The sequence below is a fragment of the Eschrichtius robustus genome, chromosome X (assembly GCF_028021215.1).
Source record: "Eschrichtius robustus isolate mEscRob2 chromosome X, mEscRob2.pri, whole genome shotgun sequence".
NCBI classification, from domain to species: Eukaryota; Metazoa; Chordata; class Mammalia; order Artiodactyla; family Eschrichtiidae; genus Eschrichtius; species Eschrichtius robustus.
This window is the reverse complement of record NC_090845.1, coordinates 91,363,219-91,387,060: the sequence shown is the minus strand read 5'-3', so window position 1 is coordinate 91,387,060 and position 23,842 is coordinate 91,363,219. Positions and strand designations below refer to the sequence as shown.

General features: G+C 39.5%; 2 protein-coding genes across 2 annotated transcripts in view; one reads left to right on the top strand and one right to left on the bottom strand.

Moving 5' to 3' along the window:
- Positions 1–7,329: 7,329 nt before the first annotated feature.
- On the bottom strand, positions 7,330–8,313 carry LOC137756813 (small ribosomal subunit protein uS2-like). Its single transcript, XM_068533346.1, is given in 1 exon segment — positions 7,330–8,313. A coding segment is annotated over 1 exon segment (888 nt). The 5' UTR covers positions 8,281–8,313; the 3' UTR covers positions 7,330–7,392.
- Positions 8,314–9,629: 1,316 nt separating this feature from the next.
- LOC137756377 (nuclear RNA export factor 3-like) overlaps positions 9,630–23,842 on the top strand; it is a 32,626-nt gene continuing 18,413 nt past the window's right edge. Inside the window, 3 exon segments of the mRNA XM_068532655.1 lie at positions 9,630–9,803; positions 11,852–11,905; positions 20,430–20,553. Of these exon segments, the coding sequence (XP_068388756.1) occupies positions 9,630–9,803; positions 11,852–11,905; positions 20,430–20,553 (352 nt within the window).

The window sequence follows — 23,842 nt, the reverse complement described above, 5'->3', positions numbered from 1 at the left end:
TTAACATATGGGATCTTATTGATCTTATTTTTTCTATATCTTGAGACATTCATCTATTCATCATCCTAAGAATTATTTTATTATTAGCTAATTCCCAGCTATACTAAAAAGACTAAAAAAAAATTGAGATAATGCAAGAATGATGGACTAGCTTACATTAAGAATGACGCAATACTGAAACAAGTCATATCACATCACCATTTAGTTTTTTACTGCATTGTCCAAAGTATTACACTATCTTTCAAGAAGGTATAAAAGAAGTCAAAAGACTCCATCTTTGCATTTATTTAATCCAGCTTTCATTTAACACAGGTGAGATTTTTTTTTCCATTTTCTTCCCATATGATGGAAATTGAGAGAGGAATTCATTTTATGGTTATTAGACAGATCAGAAGACGAAAGTACAGTGACAGCAATATCACACTGTGAGTCTTCAAACGACAGTGTCTTAGATGAACTTTCTCAAACTCAAAAATCAACCAGTGAACAATGTACTTCTAAGGACGAAAATGATAAATGGTGTTCTCAATCAGTTTGACACTAGTCATACAATATGTTGTGACAAGAACTAGAAATGCCGTGTTTTGCTCAAAGGACATGGGGAAACTTTCTGTCATCTTTATGATATTGTATATTTAATATATGTCCAATATTTAATCAGTAAGTTTCTAAGTAGACAACTGCTGAAATCAGGTAATTAGAAGGAAATAGATCATGTATAAGTGGAAAAAAATCATTGGATTCGTCATTCTAATTGGTGTTCATCAATCTAAAAATGAAAATGTTTTGCAACTATGGAGCAAAGACGATGGCTGTCTTCCCTTAAATGAAATTATGAGCTGTCGAAGTTTTGAAAAGTTTTGTTTTGATGATTTAAGTACAAGATGAACCAGAAGTAGTGATAAGACAGAATTTATTGGGGATATAAGTGAGATAGAAGTGAAGAATCAGTGTCTACAAGATGTGTATATTCCAGATTCAGGCATGAGAGTTGATGAGTAAGTTACATTCACAGGATGATGCCTATTTTGTGTATACCTATCTTCAAAGCCAGGAAAGTGAGGAATAAAATTTGGGTTTGATATGTTTAAATTCTTGTTAAATGTTCTGATTTAGTTGTCCTCTGTTATCCCTTTTTTTTTCACTCCTGTAAATTATTCATAAATTGACTTAATACGCAAAACATCAAATGAGTATTTTGTATCCAGAAGGTGATGATGATTTTGTCCTGGTATTCTTTTTTTTTTAAAATATATTTATTTATTTGGCTGCTCCAGGTTTTAGTTGTGGCATGCAGGATCTAGTTCCCTGACCAGGGATCAAACCTGGTCCCCCTGCATTGGGAGCACAGAGTCTTAACTGCTGGACCACCAGGGAAGTCCCTTGTCCTGGTATTCTGAGTGGTAACATTCCTGAGTGGCTAGGAGAACTCAATATTTTTATCTTGTTTAATCAATGCGGCTGGTGGGAGTGACCTCTCCAAAGTGCCTTTATGATGGGAACCCCTGACTCTCATTTCAGTGTTCTACTTAGCCAAGTCAATATCACACTGTGTGCTTCCTTATCAGCTTCTGTGCCTCGAGATCAAAGTTCACAAACTTTTCTGATGTTAAATCTAGAAGTCAAAATAAGACAACTGGAGAGCTTATGAAATAGAGGGGTGGGGGAGATCTTCTTCTCCTATCCTAGACTCGACTGGAGATCCTTCAATTAAATGGAAATGATATAATGACATTCCTTTTTTTAAATTTATTTTATTTATTTATTTTTATTTTTATTTTTTTTGGCTGTGTTGGGTCTTTGTTTCTGCGCACGGGTTTTCTCTAGTTGCAGCGAGCTGGGGCTATTCTTCATTGCGGTGTGCAGGTTTCTCATTGCAGCGGCTTCTCTTGTTGCAGAGCATGGGCTCGAGAGCGCAGGCTCAGTAGCTGTGGCAAACGGGCTTAGTTGCTCCGTGACATGTGGTATCTTCCCGGACCAGGGATCGAACCCATATACGCTGCATTGGCAGGCGGATTCTTAACCACTGCACCACCAGGGAAGTCCCTATAATAACATTCTTTCTCCAGGACTCCATCAGGCAGCCAATTCTAACATAACAAATTGGCACAGAAACTCATGTGGGCAGGTAATGAATTTGTATGCATATCCCTTTATTCTGTTACATTTTCAAGTATTCCCTCTAGTAGTCAAGCTTTTCAGTTCATGTCCAGGACACCTCTTTTAAGAAGGGAAGAGTCAAAGTGGGAAGCAAATTGGCATCTCCTGAAGTGTCCCACTAGGTGCCCAACACTGGTGGTTTAAAAATGAGGAAGGCTGAGGGTCAGAGCAGTTAAATATCATTCCCAGGCCCCACAGTTAGTAAAAGGCTGAGGAGATCGTCTCACCAAGGGTTGTCTGACTCTAGTGACCATAGTCTCGCCACTCTCCCACTTGGACTTCTCTTTTAGATGGTAGCCTTGCAAGGATGAGGAATGATTGAGTTTATGCTTTTTTGGGTAGGGGAATCCATGCTGAGTGGTACAGGTTACCAGGGGATTTGTACTAATATTTATCTTCCTCCATTTCAAGATTTCTGATAGATACACAGGATTAGAGCTCATGTAAGAAGTCTGGAATGAAATGTGAATTGGAGCCTGCATACCTTGATCCCATTAGGTGCCTAACACATGCATGGTGGCCATGTTCTACTTTACTCTTTCTGAGTCTCATTACTCTCTCTGCAAACTGAAGTTGCTGGACTAGGTAACTGCTAAGGTCCCTTTCTGCTCTGTTTTCATAAGGGCTAAAGATGGCCACTTAGTAGTTTCTGGATGCTGCAAAGTGAGTCAGAGCTCCTCATCAACTGCCCCATCCCTCCGTGTAGGCTGCACTTCAGCCATATCAGACTGTCTCCTGGCTGTGTACCCCAAGCACATTGGGTACATTTCCTCTTCCATGCCCTGTGCATAGCCAGGAATGTCCATATATGTATTCCACTTCCTCTCACTATCCTACGCTTCCTGTATGATTTAGCTCAAAGCCCATCTCCTTCTCTGATGATTTTGACTGGCATCGCCTGGCACACAATATTTTCTCAAGAAGGTCATGACAAAAGAATGAGGCCATTAACCAGTGAAGGTTTAATATTCTTAATGCATAAAAAACAATAAATATCAGAAAAGGTGGTTAATTGTATCAGTAATTAGGGAAATGGAGGTGAAAACAACAGAAAGCAATATTTCAGAGTCATCAGTTGAGGAAGACTTATTTTAAAATTCTCTAAATACCAAAGTTCTGGTTTGTTTTTGGTTGTATTTTTTTGTTAGGAGTATGATGTATAAATTGAGAATTTTCACCCACTGCTGGTGGCAGTTTAAAAAGGTGCAAACATTTGGGGGAACAATTTTATAATTTCAAGTAGAGCTTATTCATATCCTAAGACTCAGACATTTCATGCTTAGGCACATAACAGCTGGAAACTCATACATACGTACATACATATATTCATAAAACACTATACCACTTAAGGAATAGTGCAAGTATTTCGTAACAATTTTCAAGGCCACATAGCTTGGTAAGAGGCATTACAGGGATTCTAACCCTGATTTTTCTCACTCTACACTAGCACACAGACAGTCAGTCACCTTCTAGGGCTCAGTGTCGGGTTTGTGTAAACTTATTCGATGTGAAAACTCTGCTAGAATCTTGCAGTTGTAAAGGACAGGGCCACTAAGTAGGCAGTTGTATGGACAAGTTTAGGGCTGAACAGAGAGAGGTGTGAAATGGGAGTTTGAATACAGGTTGCCAGTGCCTGGCACATAGAGGTTGCTCATAAATATGTAGTGAAAGGATGAATGAAATGTCAATTTTGGAATGATCAGCCTCTGGCAGTGATCATACATCTTTCCAACCTTTTCCTAATTGTATATGAGATAGAGGCTTGTTTCATACTTCCAGTTTTAGAACCTGCTTTGTAAAAATTATTTTTTAAAATGTTTATACTTTTGACAATGTGAAATATGGACTTTGGGTGATAAAGGGTGTATAGATATAGGTTTATTGATTGTAACAAATGTAGCACTCTGAGGTGGGATATTGACAGTGGGGGGGGGGAATTGTGTGGGTTTGTGGGAGCAAGGGGTACATGGGAACTCTCTGTACTTTCTGCTCAATATTTCCTTGAACCTAAAACTGCTCTACAAAATAAAGCCTATTTAAACAAACAAAAATCTTTATTGCTTTGGTTTTCTTTCCTTGCTAAAAAAATATTATATGCTTGGAGAAAATTGAGAAAGTAGAGGTCTTCACCAGCTGGTGGGGAGAATTGCAACTTGAACCTCACAGTTGAGGACAACAGATTAGGTGGGGATGAGGGAGGACCAGGGGTTCCCTTAAACCCACTTGATGGACTTTTCTAGATGTGAAATGTGGCACAAGACCCTGTGCTTCCACTGCTATTACCTGTGCAGTCTCTGAGCCTCATGACAGACGGATCCTGTCTGATGAGTAAAATTTGGGATGATGCTATACATAGTTTCTAATTTGCTTCCTCCCCAGCCCCTTCACTATTAATTATGGACATATTTTCAGAAAAGTAAATCTCTCTGTACAACAAAAAACTTGCAAATAAATTTAAGACCAAATTCAAACCTCCTGTTTTAAAATGTTATTTTTATTATAGTTACATAAGTAGTAAATCTTGGATGTAAGGTAAATTCGAACAACACGGAAGTGTATATAACATCTATATTTCGCCACAACCCTGGAAATATCCATTACTGTAATTTGGTGTATGTATAATTTATATATATTGTACGTTATTTGAAGAGCTTTATAGAAAGACCTTCTTGTAGGAGAACATCCTCCACACCCAGCCACCTGAAAATACTGAATTCAGTGTTTGCACACTGTCCTGGCAATGCAGAAGAGTCAGAAAAACTAAAGGCTGAGCATTTCTTATCTTCATCAACTTTTAGACCTTGAACCCTCTATTTTCTTTACAAGGCCTTTCCTTTTCAACATTAATACGAACTGGCTTATGTTTCTCCTTCCAATGAATAGCTAAACAAATATACCAAAAATCCTTCCCTACAAATCAATATTCCTAAGCCACATCCTCCCCTCTCTCCTCTCATTTTCATAAACAAAAAACTTCTCAAAGCAGGGGGAACTATATTCACTGTCTCCACTTTCTAACCTCCCTGTCATTCCTCAACCCACCCCTGTCTATTGCCTCTCCATTCAGCTGAATCTGCTCTCAACAAGGTCACCAATGGCATCATTGTTATAAAACCCAAAGGAGTTCCTTTCAGTCCTTATCTATATAAATGAGTCCATGTTTCTGATGAAAACAATACATGCTCCTTGTTTTTGGTTGTTGTTAAAAACAAATCACAAACTTACAGAAAATTTGCTGGTATAAAACAAAGAATCCCCTGCCCCACCCCCTTCCCTGGACCATATGAGAGCAAGTTGCCAACACGATACCCCATAGCTCCCAAATACTTTAGAGTGTATGTCTTACAGACAAGACCATTCTCCTATATAACCAGAAGACAACCATCAAAATCAGGAAATTATCATTAATAAAATTTATCACAAGCTAATCCTCAGACCCTGTTCAAGTTTTGCCAGTTGTCTTAACGATGTCCTTCATAGCAAAGAATCCAGGACAGAATCTTGTACTGTGGTGTCTCTTTAGTTTTCCACAGTCTAGCAAAGTTCCTCCGTTTTGTCTTGACTTTCATGACTTCGACATTTTTGAAGACTGTGGGCCGGTTATTTCGTACCCTTTCCTCCCTCCCTTCCCCTTCCATTGCCTGCTGCCTTGAGACTTTCAGAGCTACAGTTCTAGATCTGACCACCAGGGGAGTATCTATCAACACTGACTACATTTTACAAAGGAGAAGCCATGATTTTCTTTTTTTTCCTACTCTTATTACAGTGACTCACCAAACTGTTTGCTAATTCCTTTCTACTTTCCAGGTCTGTTTTGTGTATGACCTCTCTGGCATGTGACTGATTTGAACCAACACTTCACCTAAGAAATTATATAAATGGCAAATGGGTACATGAAAAGGTGATCAACATTATTCGTCAATATGGAAATGTAAATTAAAATTACAGTGAGATATCACTACACCCCTATGAGAAAGGCCAAAATTAAAAATGCTGACTATGCTAAGCACTGACGATATTGTGGAGGATCAAACCCTCATACACTGCTGATGGGAATGAAAAATGGTATAACCACTTCAGAACCAGTTTGGTAATTTCTTACAACATTAATCTTACATCTACCATATGCTCCAGCCATTGAACCCCTAAGTATTTACCCCACAGAAAGAAAGCATGTGTCCCTGTAAAGACTTAAACCCAAATGTTCATACCAGTTTTATTTAAAAGAGCTTCATGTTGGAAACAACCTCATATCCCTCACCAGGTTAATGGATAAAACAAACTGTGATATATCTGTATAATAGAATACTACTCAGCAATAAAAAGAAACTATCTATACAGGCAACAAATGGATAAATCTAGAAATAGGCTGAATGAAAGAAGCTAGGAAAAAAGTACATTCTATACAATTCTATTTACATAAAATCACAATGAAATTAATTAATAGTGACAGAAGTTCAGTGGTTGCCTGGGAACAGGAAAGGTCCAGGGGAGGAAGTTGGAGGCCAGAGGCAGGTGGGTGGGAGATTACAAAGGGGCACGAGGAAGTTCATTATCTCCACTGTAGTGTTGGTTTCATGATGTAGACATATACAAAACCTTATTAAAGCATACACTTCAAATGTGTGCAATGTATTGTATGTCAATCATAGGTCAATAAAGCATTTAAAATATATTTTTCTAAGTCTTTGATGCAATTAAAATAACCAGGAGAACAATACCCATCAATATGCTCTTATCATATTAATAGGTCCACACACACCATGTCTCACCAAATTCGTCTACATCACATATTACCAAAATAGAAATCATCTTTTGCAATGAGGTATGTTGAAATATTTAGTGAAAGTTGATGCACATGGTCTTCTGAAGTACAGACTAAAAATATTATTTCTTGGAAAATAATCATAAAGATATTTTAGAATATCCGGTTATTTTAGGGGACATGGCTGAATATTATTATAATAGGGAAGCTCTAGAGTAATTATTATTTTTCAAAATACTAAATCCTCATAACTGACATTTTATACTAACACTTGGAAACTTTCTGGCATTTAAACATTTCGTTACACAATGGATAAAAATGTGGTGAGCAGGGAAGAATCCATGGTACAATCACAGATTGCTAGGAAAAACAACGTAGCATATTTCTTTTGTTTTTTCTTTTTTTTTTTAGAAACTGTTTATTTTCCGTCAACCTATTTCCGTTTTAAGAGTTTGTGGAAGAACAGTTTAAGACCACTCAGTGGTTGTTCCTACCCACTCAATGGCCTGAGCAGTGGGAGCTGCAGACCAGTCTTCAGTGGCAGGCTGAGCACTCCAGTCTTCAGGGGGGAACTGCTTAATAGGCACAGAGGGCACCTGCACACCTTTGGACCAGTCCACCACCTCAGGCTGAGTAGCAGTGAACTCAGGAGCTGGAGCAGTCCATTCACTCTGAAATTCCTCCTTGGCCACAGCCTTCTCAGCTGCCGCTTGCTCTTCCTTTTCAATCTCTTCAGGATCTCTGTAGAAGTAGAGATCAGGCATGACCTCCCATAGGTGTTCACGGGAGATGGTGCCACGCATGTGCAGAACTTCCCGGGCAAGCATCCACCACATCAGACCCACTGAGTGAGCTCCCTTGTTGTTGCATGGGATGGCAATGTCCACATATCGCAGAGGAGAGTCTGCGTTACACGGAGCAATGGTAGGCAGGTTAGCTTAAGAGGCCCCTGTGAGAGGCTGGTGGTCAGCCCTGGGATCAGTAACCACTAGAAGTCTTGGCTCCCGGAACGCTGCCTGGATCTGGTTAGTGAAGGTTCCAGGAGTGAAGCGGCCAGCAATAGGAGTGGCTCCAGTGGCAGCAGCAAACTTCAGCCCAGCTCGCTGGCCAGTATTCCTGGAGGATATGACACTGACATCAGCTGGGTTTTCAATGGCAACAATGGCACGAGCTTCCAACAGAAGCTTCTCCCAGGTTCCCTTCAGATTTATGATGTAGATGCCATCACTTTTCCTTTCGTAGATGTACTGTTCCATTTGGAAGTCAAGGTTGGTGCCACCTAAGTGGGTTTCTGCTGCAAGGAATTTGAGAACATCCTTCTCCTTCATTTGCAGGACATCAAGGGCTCCGGACATTGTGAAAGTTTCCCTTTAAGTTACAATGGGAATACAGAACAACGTCGTATGGACCCCTGTCTGGCTGGCGCGGAAAAGGCAATTGCATATTTCAATACCCATCTGAGGCATACATGGGAATCACTGACTATTATTTACACAGTTAGAAAATATATATGTAAACTTATTGCAAATGCATATTAAACATCAAGTAGCTCCCTCAAGCTATAGAATTCATTGCTTTTGCACAAATAAGGCATTTCTAAGATGGGCCTCAGGACTACTACAAAGCAAGTAGCTGCTGATGGAATGACATTCCACCTGCTAAACCTCTTTCCCATGATGAGATCAAAGTAGCTTCTCTACTTTTAGGCTAGAATCTCACAGGAGCTATTTCATAACATGCTTCTGTCCAGATCTATGAACTCACTAGAGCCAGGCGTCATATTCCACCAGGAAGTGAAGTGTTGTGGTTTCCTGAGGACTGCTGCCCTTGAATCTGGAGTAGAAGCTCCAGCAGCCATCAGGACACAGATGCTCAGAACCTGCCCCCTTCAGACACCTGATGTGACCAAGGCCACCGGCATGAGAAGCTGCACAGGGAGAGACAGATCCAGCAATTACCATGCTTTACTGGTAACTGTGTGCCCTGCACCGTGCTAGGCACTGGGTTAGTGACATAGACAGTGAAACAACTGGGCAGTGATCCTAACTACCAGATGTTACAATGGGTTTCTCACCAGGGGCTTTTTCTTTTCCTTTCCTCATCTCTCCCCCAACAACGAAGTTGATAATAAATAAGAAGTGGCCAAACATTCATGATCCCACAGTAACCACAGGACTATAGGCTTACTCATGTGTTATCACTGAATGTTCACAGCGATCCTGTGGGGAAAGCATTCTTTTTTTTTTTTAAACAAATCAATTTTTTAAATTAATTAATTAATTTATTTATTTTTAGCTGTGTTGGGTCTTCGTTTCTGTGCGAGGGCTTTCACTAGTTGCGGCGAGCGTGGAGCCACTCTTCGTTGCGGTGTGCAGGCCTCTCACTGTCGTGGCCTCTCTTGTTGCGGAGCACAAGCTCCAGACGCGCCGGCTCAGTAGTTCTGGCTCACGGGCCCAGCCGCTCCTCATCATGTGGGATCTTCCCAGACTAGGGCTCGAACCCGTGTCCCCTGCATTAGCAGGCAGATTCTCAACCACTGCGCCACCAGGGGGAAAGCATTCTTATCCCCATTTTACAGAGGGGAAAGCTGAGGCTTAGAGTCGTTACCTGTCTCACCTCCCGCGCCCCTGCCTTTAGAAGGAAAGTGGCTCCAGGACACCCCTGGAGCAGGACACCGCACCCACTGGGGCCGGGCGGGACCCCAATGGCTTTACCTACGAGACAGCGGAGGCACCTAGCCCCAAAGAGGGAAGAAGGCGACTTGGAAGCGGATCCCTTTGTCTCCCCACACCCTAGGGCGGTCCAGCCGCCACCGCCGGGACGCACACCCTCAGCTGAGTCCCAAACACCTGAAGGCGGGACCTGTGCTACTCGTCAGGTCACGTCAGTCTCTGCAGAAAAGTCGTCACGGTCGCCTGACTGACGTCAGGTTTCCACGGCAACCGCGATGCGCAGGCTAATCCCCCACACCGGAAATGCCTCTTGCACACTCCTCCACTCCCTGGATTTCAGTGAAAGCAGAGGACCTTAGCTCTGGCTACCACCAGAGAAAGCATACTAATTAGAGGCACTAGACTGGGATCCGGAAAATTGGCGAACTCTGCCCAGGTTGATGGAAAAAAAAAAAGTCCCTGTTGTCAGGAATATGTTTGCTTTAAAGAGACAAGAGCGGAGTTATTCTCAGTATACAGAGACCCAGGGAAGTATCCTAGGATTCTTGGAGATGAGCTAGCCCTCAGAGGGCTAACAGAAGTTCGTCATCTGTGGTAGAACATTAAGAGAATGTCTGTAATCGTGTGACTGAATGATCTAAGAAGTCGGAAAAAAGTCATTTATTTATTTATATATTTATTAAGTCATTTAAAGAAACATTCAGAGGTGCTTCAGGGAGGCAGGCCTAGAAAAATATAATCATTTAATAGGCAGAAAGAAACCTAGTCAATTCCCCAGACAACTGGTTTCTGTTGGGGAAATTCTTATTCTCCATTCCTGATATTTTCTTCCATGAGGAGGGACATCCATGACCAAAATACTTCTAGCCTCTCTGTAATTCACTTCTCTATTGTGGGAATCACTTATCTGATGAGTGACTTTGGAAGGAGGAACACACAGCCCAGACCCTTTCCCTTCAAAATTCTTGAAGCAAGCTGCCTTTATAGAGCACATGTTTACTCTGCTCTCAGGGGTGGGTCTAACAATAGATCCACAGCTCTTCTCCCCTTTTCTGAGTCTTGCTGGCTCCCCAACTTTTCCTATGATCCGTTACAAAATGCTTGTGTCTTTAAGGGGTCCCCCAAACACACCCTTTATCCACATCTGGGCTCTAACTCAAGAACTATGACAAAAGAATAAAAAGAACAAAACATCGATTCTATTACTTATAAAGGTGATATTGGAGAAAATGACTTAGATTTGCAGGAAATTGGGCTTCTTTTTTAATGAACCCCAGAATCATACTGACTTGACCAACTAAAGTGCTTCATGAGACAGTCATAAAGGCCAAAGACTATAATACAGAGCTATTTGCTGCTGGTGAAGAAGCTCTGTCTATATGTGCTCAAGGAAAGTAACTTCCTTGCCAAAGGTTATCCCTGTAGCAGGAGAGTGTTTCAGGAAACAATCTTTGAGAATCACTTTTCAAAGTGAGTAAACACCCCTTGTTCTATTACTCACCAAGCAACGTTCTGAGGGTATGGTGTTCCATGTGGTTCATGGAGCCAATTGTAGCAACAACCTCTCAGTTCCTTAACACAGGAGATTGCATTGGAGGCTCCTCTTGTGGAGGGGGATTGGAATTAGGTTCTAAATTCCAAAAGTAGGGTGAAAATCATATGTCATGAAAATTTCCTGTGGAAATCCCTTCAAGAAGGAATAGAAATGTTCAGAAATCGATACCCACATATAAAGCTATATGCAATCTATAGCCGAAACTATAATGAAGTCCTACCAAGGCTTCAGGAATCAGTGAATCCCTATCCTTTCCAATGATTACAGACCACAGAAAAAAAGTACACCCCAAATGCATGTTTTGGATATCCATTTCTACTTAATAAAGTCCCCCAAATAATAGTCATTTATTATCTCTCAGGATTCAGTATGTTGACTCAGCTGAGTGTTTTTCTGCTCCACATGGTCTCTGTCACTTTAGGTCACAGTCATCTGGAGGCTTAATTCGGCTAGGACATCCAAGAAGGTGTACTCACATGGATGATTGGTGCTGATTGGGGGGCTCAGCTGGGGCTGTTAAACTTAGATTCACAGTCTCCTACCCCAGGGTGTCCAGATTTAGCAAATAAAAATAAAAGACACCAAGTTAAATTTCGATTTCAGATAAACAAAATCACATTGCATTTGACATACTTATGCTAAAAATTATCCCTTGGTTCTCTGGAATTCAAATTTAATTGGGTGTCCTGATTTTATCAGGCAACCCGACACAAAGAAGGCTTTGTGGAGGAGAACCAAGGTGCTGGTGGTGAGGTATGGCTGTCTTGTCTTCACGATGTATATGACAAAAAAGCATTGGCTCCTCACCAGAAACAGGTGGCAAAGAGGTTTCTCTCCAAGCCCACTGCCATAGCTATGGATATAACCGGCAACCTGGGCACCTTCAGTTGCTGGTGACAGATCTGTACAAAATGTATCAGGATACATACTGCTGAGGTGGTCATCTCTGTTCTCCCTGTGTTTACCTTCCCTGCAGCAGGGAGCCAGGCTTGATGCCCCTTCCCCTTGCCTCCAGGGAAGTTTGTGACAGGGTTTGGAGCAGAAGCTGTCTGACACCTGTGTTTCTTCCATCTTTTGTAAAACCTTAAACTTACAGTAAGGATTGGGCTGTTTCCACCTGCTACAGAGCGGAGGGCTTCTGAGAGCCTGGAGAGGGAGAAGAAGGGAGATTTCTCCCACACTGCGATGAGGTCAGAGATCTACATGTCCCTCCAGGAGCAGGGACCTAGCACTGCTCCATATCAATGCTTGTGGTGGTTCTGTGGATGGTTCATCAAGGCTGGGAAACCAGCAGTAAGAGAGATTTTCTCCTTTGAATCAAGGAGTCAGGGGGCCTGAAGACATTGAGTCATCTGTGTTGATGGTTCAACCCTGAACAGTGTGGACAGATGGGTCATGATGGCAGGGGTCTCACCCGGCTGCCTCAGGAAGACAAGATCCCACAAGTGGGACTTCTTTGTCAAAGAGTATGGACATTGAATATTTTTAATATTTACTGTTTAGTTGACCTTTACAATCTTATTAGTATTTAGCACAAACAACCACAAGACAAGAGCACCTGTTTTTGCAGATCTGAGTCCATGATGGGTTTTACGTTTTTATTATTTGCTAATCTGATATCCTGGTACTAGAACGTTAGATCATTTTAATCTTTCTTTGTTATATTTCCCTATAAATGACATATTTCACATTTGTGCCTCAGAATATATCCTGAAATAATACCAGAATTTGAAAAGAAAATCTGATCAGTGACTTTATGTTTATGCTGCATCCTCTTTAAGTGGAAAATGTGGGGCTACAATAACTCCATTCACTGCTGGTGGAGGACAGATTGTTACAACCTCTTTGCAGAGACATTGGCAATATCTATGAGAGAAGAAATAGTGAGGTCCCCATCAGCTGCTGCATTCTTGGACACTGGCTGCAGAACTTCTTGGGCACCTATGCCCCAGGAAATACGTGAAAGAATGGTCAGGGCAGCATGGAGTCATATCAAAGCAGCCCCACAGTCACCTTACTAGAGAAATCTCAAAAGAAAACTATTTTCAGATTTAAAAAAGGTTGCTAAAGGGAACTAGCTCTATGATAGTACTTATATATTTATAGCTGAAACATGCACACAATTATATACCTTACATTATTCTCACAACAAACTCTGGGAGGATGGCATCATTATTCCCATTGACAGATGACAGACTCATTCACTAATGGAAGATCAATCTTCCAGAGTCATATTTTAAGGAACAGGAATGGAATCTACCTCCTACCCTCCCCAAAGGGCATCCAACAGTCTCCTCGACAGATGATGACCTTCTAGAACTTGAAACTTGTAGTTTTACATGTTTCTAAACTGTGCCCACTGAGGTTATACTCGCTCCCCATCCCCTCTCTTTGAAGAAGCTGATGGTGCAGATGAAATCCTAGTGCATGGTCCTGTAGAGGCTAATGGGCCTGGTGTCAAAGTCAAGGGTTTGTGATTCCTGCCTCCCCTTTATCTGCACTCTCTTCATCTGGGGGCTCAGTGGGAAACTGCTTTTCCAATATCAATCTAAAAGGTAAAATAAAGGGACATAAAATGATGAGGAATTAAAGAAAATGGTTTGATGATCTTCTTACCACACCCTGGATTCCTCAGCAAAGCCATCCTGCAACACAGAAATGGCCCCAAACCTCCTTTATTACGGAAGTGTGAATATGTGCTATTTCTGACTGCCATGTTTCCAGGTGATTTCTATGGCAGATATGTCTCAGGGTCTCTCACAAGGCTGCAGTCAAGGCAAAGGTAGTGGCTACAGCTACCTGAAGGCTCAACAGGGGGAGGCTTAGATAACAGTCATCACTTTCTAGGAGGGAGGAGAAAAGTGGGCCATGTCTCACATTTCTTGAAGTCCTACAATGTGCCATATACTCTGTGGAGGGTTCCCCGTTTACTCCTCCCTATAGTCCTGTAAGGAAAGCATCATGGGTGCCCTTTTACAGATGAAAAAGGGCAGGCTAACAGAGGCTAAGCAAGCATTCCTGAATGACACACCACATAATGGGCAGGGATGGTGTTCCAGGTTTTGTCTCCATCACAATTTTCCATTCATCCTCAGTGAAGCCAATATGACCTCCCACCAAGAATCTGAAAATTAGTTCTTGAGAATAGGGGAAGGAAGTAGACGTTACAATGGTTTGTGGCCCTCCAAAGGTCCACAGTACATAAACAGATATAAACTACATCTATGGTATTAAAATTTCACATTCTATGCAGTGAAGTGTTGGCAAAGAAAAACTGTCTAAAGAGCCTCCTTGAGGGAGTAATAATGAAGTTAAGTTGAGATACATTGTGTATACCCAGCGATCTCTTATGTAGGTGATAGGCTACCAGGCCTTAAGGACTGGTCATTTTACACTCCCCTATGGGCACTCACTCAAAAACCCCTCTTGGTGATGATGATGACGATGACAGTAATGAAATCCTGTCCCTGGGGCCAAGACACCTGTGAATGGGGACCAAGTGAATTGACTGGTTTTAAGGTGGTAGACAAGGTCTCAGTCAGAACAGGTGCTTCCTCTAGGATAGGTGGTCTGAAGAGTAGGATATTAATGTTGACAAAACTATTTTATGCAAGTGGAACTCTAAATTATATATCCTTTAATCTTCACATTTATTTGAGTAAACTATTATTAAATCCACTGTTTACATCAGAGTATAGGAAGTTTGGAGAAGTTAGATAAAAGGGGGAAACTGCTTTGTTAATGCCTGCTTAGTAGTGTAACCTGGACTTCACTAAAGCTTCTCCTATTGTGTCCTGAAGCCATCAGGACATGTCCTAATCCTAGTTTCTTTCAGTGCTCATATTTCATGCTGCCCAGGGTATCAATTTTTTAAATATAATGAGCCATATTACTCTTAAATTATAATATTAAAATTTAAAAGACTGTATTACAAAATAATCATTAAAACTTGCTTGACAAGGCTGGAGTAAATACTTGAAAATTATATGAAGTGAATTATCATGATACTGAAGCATTCCCAGGAACCAATGTAAACAGATAATCTAATGATGTTGTGGTAGGCAGCCCCTAAAACAGTCTCTAATGATCTTCGCCTTCTGGCATTCACTTCCTTATATAATTTGGCCTATTGTGTGTGAGCTGGAGTTAGTGACTTCCTTTAATGGCTAGAATATATGAGAAGAGATGGGGTTCAATTTTGAGACAAGGTTACAAAAAGGCTGTGTCTTCCTTGTTGGTCTCATGCTCATTCTGAGAGAAGCCAGCTACCATATTGTGAGCTACCCAAGTAACAAGGAACCCATGTCTCTGGCCAGAAGTAGTGAGGCCCTGAGACCTGCCAGTAACCAGCTACCTTTGCCTTGATTGCAGCCTTGTGAGAGACCCTGAGCCAGAGCCTTCCACTTTAGCTTCTCCCTGATTCTTGATCCAAAGAAATGGTGTAGTATTATATATTTGTTATTTTAAACATCTAAATTTTTGAGTAATTTATTTTTCACCAATAGATAACTAATATAAATATAAACAGAATTCATTCAAAGAGCAATATACATGTCTTAGAAACATTTAAAAACACAGCTAATGAAATACAAATTAAAACATAAAGAGATACTATTTTTGATGCAAAAAAGCAAGTTGCAAAATATGAATAAGGTGATTCCAATATTGAAAAAAATATATGCATGAATAAATATTTTTGTGTATCTGTGACTATGATAATAATTCACCTATAGAGAAACACATCTGGAGAACATGCCCCCGTCTGTTGATAATAGACACCTTTGGGTCAGGAGACAGGAGTCAGGCAGGAGGGAGATTCAGGGTAATTTAATTTTATACATGTACAGTTCTATATTGCTTGAAATTCTATAAACAGAAAAATTTATTGATAAAAATTTGAAAACACAAAATACTTTCACAGATAAAGTAGTTATAGTTTTATTGTTTTGGAAATGTATTCAAAGAATACTGATTCATACAGAAAAGAATCTGATTACAATTTTTGACAATGGATCTGTACACGTAAGTGTGTGTCAGTGTGGGTTTCTCTGGCTGAAACTTGATAATATCTGTGTGCTTCCATGTCTCAAGTTCTATCACCTTATATATTCATGGGCTGTGGATCCTTGTTATTTGGATTCAAAATCCTTGATGGGCCCCTTTTTAAGTTTGCGAGCTTACGCAAAGTACTTAACCTTTTAGTTTCTTATCTATTTCATCTGTACAATAGGGATGAAAATGCCACATAATAGTTTTATGAATAAATGTTGCCTGAGCCAAAACAAATGTTACCTAATTTTGATATTGTGATGTGTTTAAAGGCCACTAGTATTTTTGCAAGCATAATCATATAGTTGATTTATATCAGTTTCAGGTGTACAACATAGTGATTCAACATTTTTATAGATTATACTCCATTTAAAGTTAGTATAAAATAATGGCTAAGTTTCCCTGTGCTGTACAATATATCCTCGTAGCTTTTTTATTGTATACATAGTATTTTGTACCTCTTAACTCCCTACGCCTATCTTGCCCCTCCTCCCTTCCCTCTGCCCACTTAGTGAGCAAAATTGGGCACCACTGTGCTATAAGGTAATGGTTACCCACTGGTAACCACTAGTTTGTTCTCTGTATCTGTGAGTCTGTTTCTTTTTTGTTAAATTCACTAGTTCATTTTATATTTTAGATTCCACACATAAGTGATATCATACAGTATTTGTCTTTGTCTAATTTATGTTGATAAGCATAATATGTTCCGAGTCCATCTATGTTGTTGCAAATGACAAGATTTCATTATTTTTTATAGCTGAATGACATTCCATTATATATATACCACATCTTCAATAACCATTCAACTGTTGATGGACACTTAGGTTGCTTCCATATCTTGACTATTATAAATAAGGCTGCTATGAACATTGGGGTGCACGTATCTTTTCCAATAAGTGTTTTTGTTTTCTTTGGAGATAGACCCAGGAGTGGAATTGCTAGATCATATGGGAGTTCTATTTTTAGTTTTTTGAGGAGCCTCCATACTGTTTTCCACAGTGTCTGCACCAACTTACATTCCCAACAACAGTGTACAAGTGTTCACTTTTCTTTACATCCTCGCCATTTGTTATTTGTAGAATTTTTGATGATAGCCATTCTGACAAGTGTGAGGTGATATCTCATTGTGGTTTTGATGTTCATTTGTCTGATGATTAGCAATGTTGAGCATCTTTCCATGACCTGTTGGCTATCTGTATGTCTTCTTTGGAAACATGTCTATTCAGGTCTTCTGCCCATTTTGTAATCAGTTTGTTTGGTTTTTTGCTATTGAGTTGTATGAGCTGTTTATATGTTTTGGATATTAACCCTTTATAGGTCATATCATTTGAAAATATTTTTCTCGCACTCAGTGGGTTATCTTTTTGTCAAACTGGGTTTTGATGCATCACCAAATTAGTCAGATTCAAGGGTTTTGCTCAAAGTATCCATGAGTATGAATGAAAGCATCTTAATTCTTACCTCAATTACTATAGTTTGTTACCTATTGGCAAACACGTTGTAATGCAGATTTTAATTGTAATGAGTTAAAAGGAAACTCTCTAATTTTGAGAACATAAATTATTTTTGAGAAACGTGTATTTCTACTTGGTTTTGCCAATGATATTCTTACAGCCGTTAATTCATTTCCATTGAGAAATGATATATAGCTTTTCTTTTCTGTTAAAAGCAATATCTCAGTGATATGGTTTTTGTGTGTGTGTGTGGGGGGGGTCTATAGGTATAATTTGCTACAAATTGTAACAATTTAAAATTATTATAAATTGGAGGAATAGTCTCCCGTGATCTGAAACTATTACACAGTTCAGCAAAGAAATCACTAGTCATTGAAAAACTAGTGAACATAGTAGTTTCCAACATACATCTTTATTGTTTCACTTTTATAAGACTAATTAACATAAACAAAAATACCAATCAGCATTCATGTAGGAATTATACTTGTTCATCACTGTCTGTTTATGGATACAGACATTGCACCAAAATCAATGAAAGCCTTTTGTGAGACTCAATTGGCTATATGAATTTATAATAAAGAAGATTTTATATTGTATTATTTGTAAATAGCGTGCTGCATATCTTTTTATCACTGAATTTATAATACATATATGAGTGTGTGTGTGTACATGCATGCACATATTTTTTCAGAGAACATATTGTTAAGCTAAACATACCGCTGTGTACCTAAATGCTATAATTTCAAATAATCTAGCCTAAATTACCTCCCACTTACCTATTCTAGGCCTCAAATTACTCCATTAAAGATTATCCCATTAGCTTAAAATGTTGAGCCCTTTCAAAAGGCAACTATTTCTCGACAGGGTATTGATGGAAGCTCAATTATATATACTTTTTTTTAACATCTTTATTGGAGTATAATTGCTTTACAATGGTGTGTTAGTTTCTGCTTTATAACAAAGTGAATCAGTTATACATATACATATGTCCCCATATCTCTTCCCTCTTGCATCTCCCTCCCTCCCACCCTCCTTATCCCACCCCTCTAGGTGGTCACAAAGCACCGAGCTGATCACCCTGTTCTATGCGGCTGCTTCCCACTAGCTATGCAGCTCAATATCAAAAAAACAAACAACCCAATCCAAAAATGGGCAGATGACCTAAATAGACATTTCTCCAAAGAAGATATACAGATTGCCAACAAACACATGAAAGAATGCTCAACATCATTAATCATTAGAGAAATGTAAATCAAAACTACAATAAGATATCATCTCACACCGGTCAGAATGGCCATCATCAAAAAATCTACAAACAATAATTGATGGAGAAGGTGTGGAGAGAAGGGAACTCTCTTGCACTGTTGGTGGGAATGTAAATTGATACAGCCACTATGGAGAACAGTATGGAGGTTGCTTAAAAAACTAAAACTAGAACTACCATACAACCCAGCAATCCCACTACTGGGCATATACCCTGAGAAAACCATAATTCAAAAAGAGTCATGTACCAAAATATTCATTGCATCTCTATTTACAACAGCCAGGACATGGAAGCAACCTAAGTGTCCATCAACAGATGAATGGATAAAGAAGATGTGGCACATATATACAATGGAATATTACTCAGCCATAAAAAGAAATGAAATTGAGTTATTTGTAGTGAGGTGGATGGACCTAGAGTCTGTCAAACAGAGTGAAGTAAGTCAGAAAGAGGAAAACAAATACCGTATGCTAACACATATATATGGAATCTAAAAAAAAAAAAAAATGGTCATGAAGAACCTAGGGGCAAGACGGGAATAAAGACACAGACCTACTAGAGAATGGACTTGAGGATACAGGGAGGGGGAAGGGTAAGCTGGGACAAAGTGAGAGAGTAGCATGGATGATATGGTTTTAAAACAGTGGAAATAAAAACAAAACTTGTCTCAAATCGTCACAGTAAATTGAAACTAGCTTTTATATTGTTTTCAGTTGTCAGCAAGGGAAACCATAAAGTTAACTATGTATGTCAGTGTTTTGTAGTGTTGCTGTTATTTGCAATTTCCCTCCATCCTTGAATGTATTTTCCACATTGTGTAAACTGAGTGTGAATTCCTGTTATGGTTGTAAACAAAGCCCATAAAATTATATCCAATAAATAAAGCAAGGCCTGGTGAATCAGTAGGAAGAGTAAAGGCCTCGGGTTCAGAAGACGTGGTTTCCAGTCTAGAATCAGCCAATGAGTAGGAGCATGACATGGGGCAGTGTGGGACATTAAGGTCCCAAACCTCAGGTTCCCCATCCCGGGAGTGAGGATTCTCCCCCTCATAGGGTCCTTGTCAGGATTTATTGAAATCACAAGACAGTGTAGCTCACAAAAGTGCTTTAGTCTCAGCCAGGCCTGAAACCTGAGGCTTGGTTTCCTTATCAGTAAAGAATGAATCACAATATGGAGTTTGTAGTTATGTCAAAAGGATTAAATGTTATATGTAGATTAAAAGATAAGCCAGTGTCATATTATGCGCATAATTAATGAGAATATAAAAATGATGATATCTCATCAGGGGTTAAAGGAACATTTTGCTTCCTTCCTTAATTTTTTTTTAATATTTTCCAAGTTCATTTAAATATTTTGAAATATATTTAAGAGTATTCCATGCAGCAAATTATTCAAAAACTTTCAAACCTGGAATTTTACCTCTGGAAGGTTCATTTGGTCTTTGCTATGCAAAACTACGCCTGCTAAAAATCACAGACTCTCGTTGTAGTACTCTCATGGGCTCTTGTAGAGGAAGGAGCATCAGTCCACAGCCTCCTCAGCTTCTCTGAACTACACGCTCCGATTGCTGTCTGTGGAAGAACTCTGCATTTCCGTTGCTGAACTGACCTTTGTCCCCAGCACCCCCCTCAAAAGTGGCAGAGAGAATCTGAGCCAAATCTTCAGACAAGATATTTGAAAATGTCAGCATCTTAAGTCCACTGTGTGACGCTACAGCCTATGAAACATTGTGAGCTCACAGTCTTTGGTCCCCTTTCACATGAAAAATGTGTCTGGAGATGGTAAAGGTGGTGCAGTTACTAGATGCCTAGTGGTAATCACACCAGTAGGGTATGTCTGAGACTTCTCATGTGAAGTGAAGTTTAAGCTGAGATCTGAGCCTAGGAGGCTTTAGCCAGCAGAAGAGGAGAGGGTGGAGACTAGCCAGATATAACAGGAAGGAAATACCCTGTAACCTGGTTTATCCATTTGGAAAATCCAGAGCGGCAATTCCTTACCCAGAAGTTTGTCACGCTGGGAAAAACTTTGTGAAACTTAACAGGACAGTTGTAGAAAGTACCTGAACCCCTTCTGCCCTCCTTGCTCCCACCTCAGGCCTTTACTGACCACCAGCCCTCTAAGAGGAGTCCTATATTATTACTCTGATTTCTGTCTGTGAAACCATAGAGAAGAAGAAAATCGTTAGGTAAAGCAATTTGAGCATGATTTTATTTTACATGTTCTTCCACCACTCGCAGTGCAAGGTAACTTTTAATAGATTTTTCTTTCCCTTTCCCAAATAACATTTTTCACTGGAGAAAATTCAGAAATTGGAGGTCTGTGCCACCTGGTGAGCATATCTGGAATGGCAGCTTGGATGTCACATAGCAGGAAGCCTTGGCAGGAGGAAGGGAGCAAGGTGCCCATCGGATGGAAATATCTGGAAGATTTTGTGGCAAATGAAGCATTAAGGGTGAGTTAGAGCCCAGGTACATTAAGTCTAGTGGCAAGAATTTTCTTCAGCCCCTTCCTCCCAATAGTGACAGGAAACCTTTATATGTATAATTGAGAGACAAGGGTAATGTGAAAAAATATATAGATTTATATATAAACACAGTTGTCACATACATAATTTTTTTGCAGTGAAATTCCCAGCTAGGTATATACTATAATGTTATAAAAATTTGCATCATTTATTCTTCTGATTTCAAATTAATATCTTTCTTTCCAAAACTAATGAAATGCAGGAATGTGTATATGCTAGAGAAAATATTTTTCTATTTTTTTTCATCTTTTTACATAGCAAGATGTATATTGTTGGTAAACTGAGCCATAAAAAGAAAAGAAATTGAGTTATTTGTAGTGAGGTGGATGGAGTTAGAGTCTGTCATACAGAGTGAAGTAAGTCAGAAAGAGAAAAACAAATACAGTATGCTAACACATATATACGGAATCTAAGGGAAAAAAAAAAAAAAAGGTCATGGGCTTCCCTGGTGGTGCAGTGGTTGAGAGTCCACCTGCCAATGCAGGGGACACGGGTTAGAGCCCTGGTCTGGGAAGATCCCACATGCCGCGGAGCAACTGGGCCCGTGAGCCACAATTACTGAGCCTGCGCGTCTGGAGCCTGTGCTCCGCAACAAGAGAGGCCGCGATAGTGAGAGGCCCGCGCACCGCGATGAAGAGTGGCCCCCGCTCGCCGCAACTAGAGAAAGCCCTCGCACAGAAATGAAGACCCAACACAGCCAAAGATAAATAAATAAATTAATTTTAAAAAAAAAGGTCATGAAGAACTTAGTGGCAAGACGGGAATAAAGACACAGACCTACTAGAGAATGGACTTGAGGATATGGGGAGGGGGAAGGGTAAGATGTGACAAAGTGAGAGAGTGGCATGGACATATATACACTACCAAACGTAAAATAGCCAGTGGGAAGCAACCGCATAGCACAGGGAGATCAGCTCTGTGCTTTGTGATCACCTAGAGGGGTGGGATAGGGAGGGTGGGAGGGAGGGAGATGCAAGAGGGAAGAGATATGGGAACATATGTATATGTATAACTGATCCACTTTGTTATAAAGCAGAAACTAACACACCATTGTAAAGCAATTATACTCCAATAAAGATGTTAAAAAAAAAATAGTTTATATTTCCCAGACGTATTTCTCTGTGTACAGTACTATATAAGTTAGTTTACGTGAACATACTTATTCTTCCAAAATTTGCTCACAATATGTATACATACTATGTATACATATGTTATATGTGTATGCTTATGTGTATATGCATATGTAAATATATGTACACATACATACATGCATATATAATTGTTTTTGTATTTGTTTAATCTTTATATGTTTGTGATTCATAGTTCTTATTTAAATTTTTTGATAGACTTTGAATGATGCTCTTTTACTAATCAGATTTATTTATATTATATAATATTAAACATTTAGCTATAAAATATGTCCCAAACACTTTCCCAATAATTCGCATTCCTTTATATGTGACATTTCTGTTTGGGAGACATGGGCTTTTCCTAACTTTCCTTCAATTTCTCTAATTAAGTTTGTGACAGAGTTAAAAGCTTTTCTTGGGTCACATATATCATTTTGGTTGTCCTAGTGTCAATGCCACGCTGATAGGGTACTCAAACAGCCCTCTCCCCCATGTCTTGGTCTTGAAGGGGATGTAGATGAAATCTACTCCCTTGAGCCTGGAGGCCTGGATATGGGGCTACAGAGATTGAACTGTCCTGGGGAATTTGTGTGGGGCTCAGGTTGAAGCAGAGGAAATTAACCTCCATGGAGGGAAGGAAATGATCATTTACGGAATTATTTTAGGCCAGAGGCACTTTACATGGTGTCTCCTATAAGCAAACATGTATTCAAATATTTTCCCCAATATTCACCAATGTAGAATTTGGTCTAAAGCTCTTTTCCATTTTGCCCTGAAGCCATCAAGGCTTTGAATCTAGAATTCCCAGTGGACTAGTATTTGATGCAACCCTATGTATTACTCATTTTTTCTGTCATAGCTGTGTTATTTTTAAATTTAAAAAATCCATGAAAATTAAAGCAATTTCTGTACTGTCAAAAGAGAAAAAATTAAAAGTTTGAAAAGCTGGGAGACAACATTTGAAACAGTATTACAGATTTTGTGCTCATGTGCGAGAACAAACAGGATTTCTGTTAATCAGCAGAGAAAGGGACAAAAGATAACCACAAATAATTCAATTCATCTAAAAATAAAAATGCTTCTTCAGTAAAGATCTAGAAAGATGCCAAACCATTAACTGAAGAAGCGAAAATCAAAAGATGTCATAATAAATGAAAAAAATCAATTTGCATAAAATTGCTTATGAAATTGAAAATTTTATTTTTATTTATTTATTTGTTTGTTTATTTATTTATTTTTGCACCTTGCAGCATGTGGGATCTTAGTTCC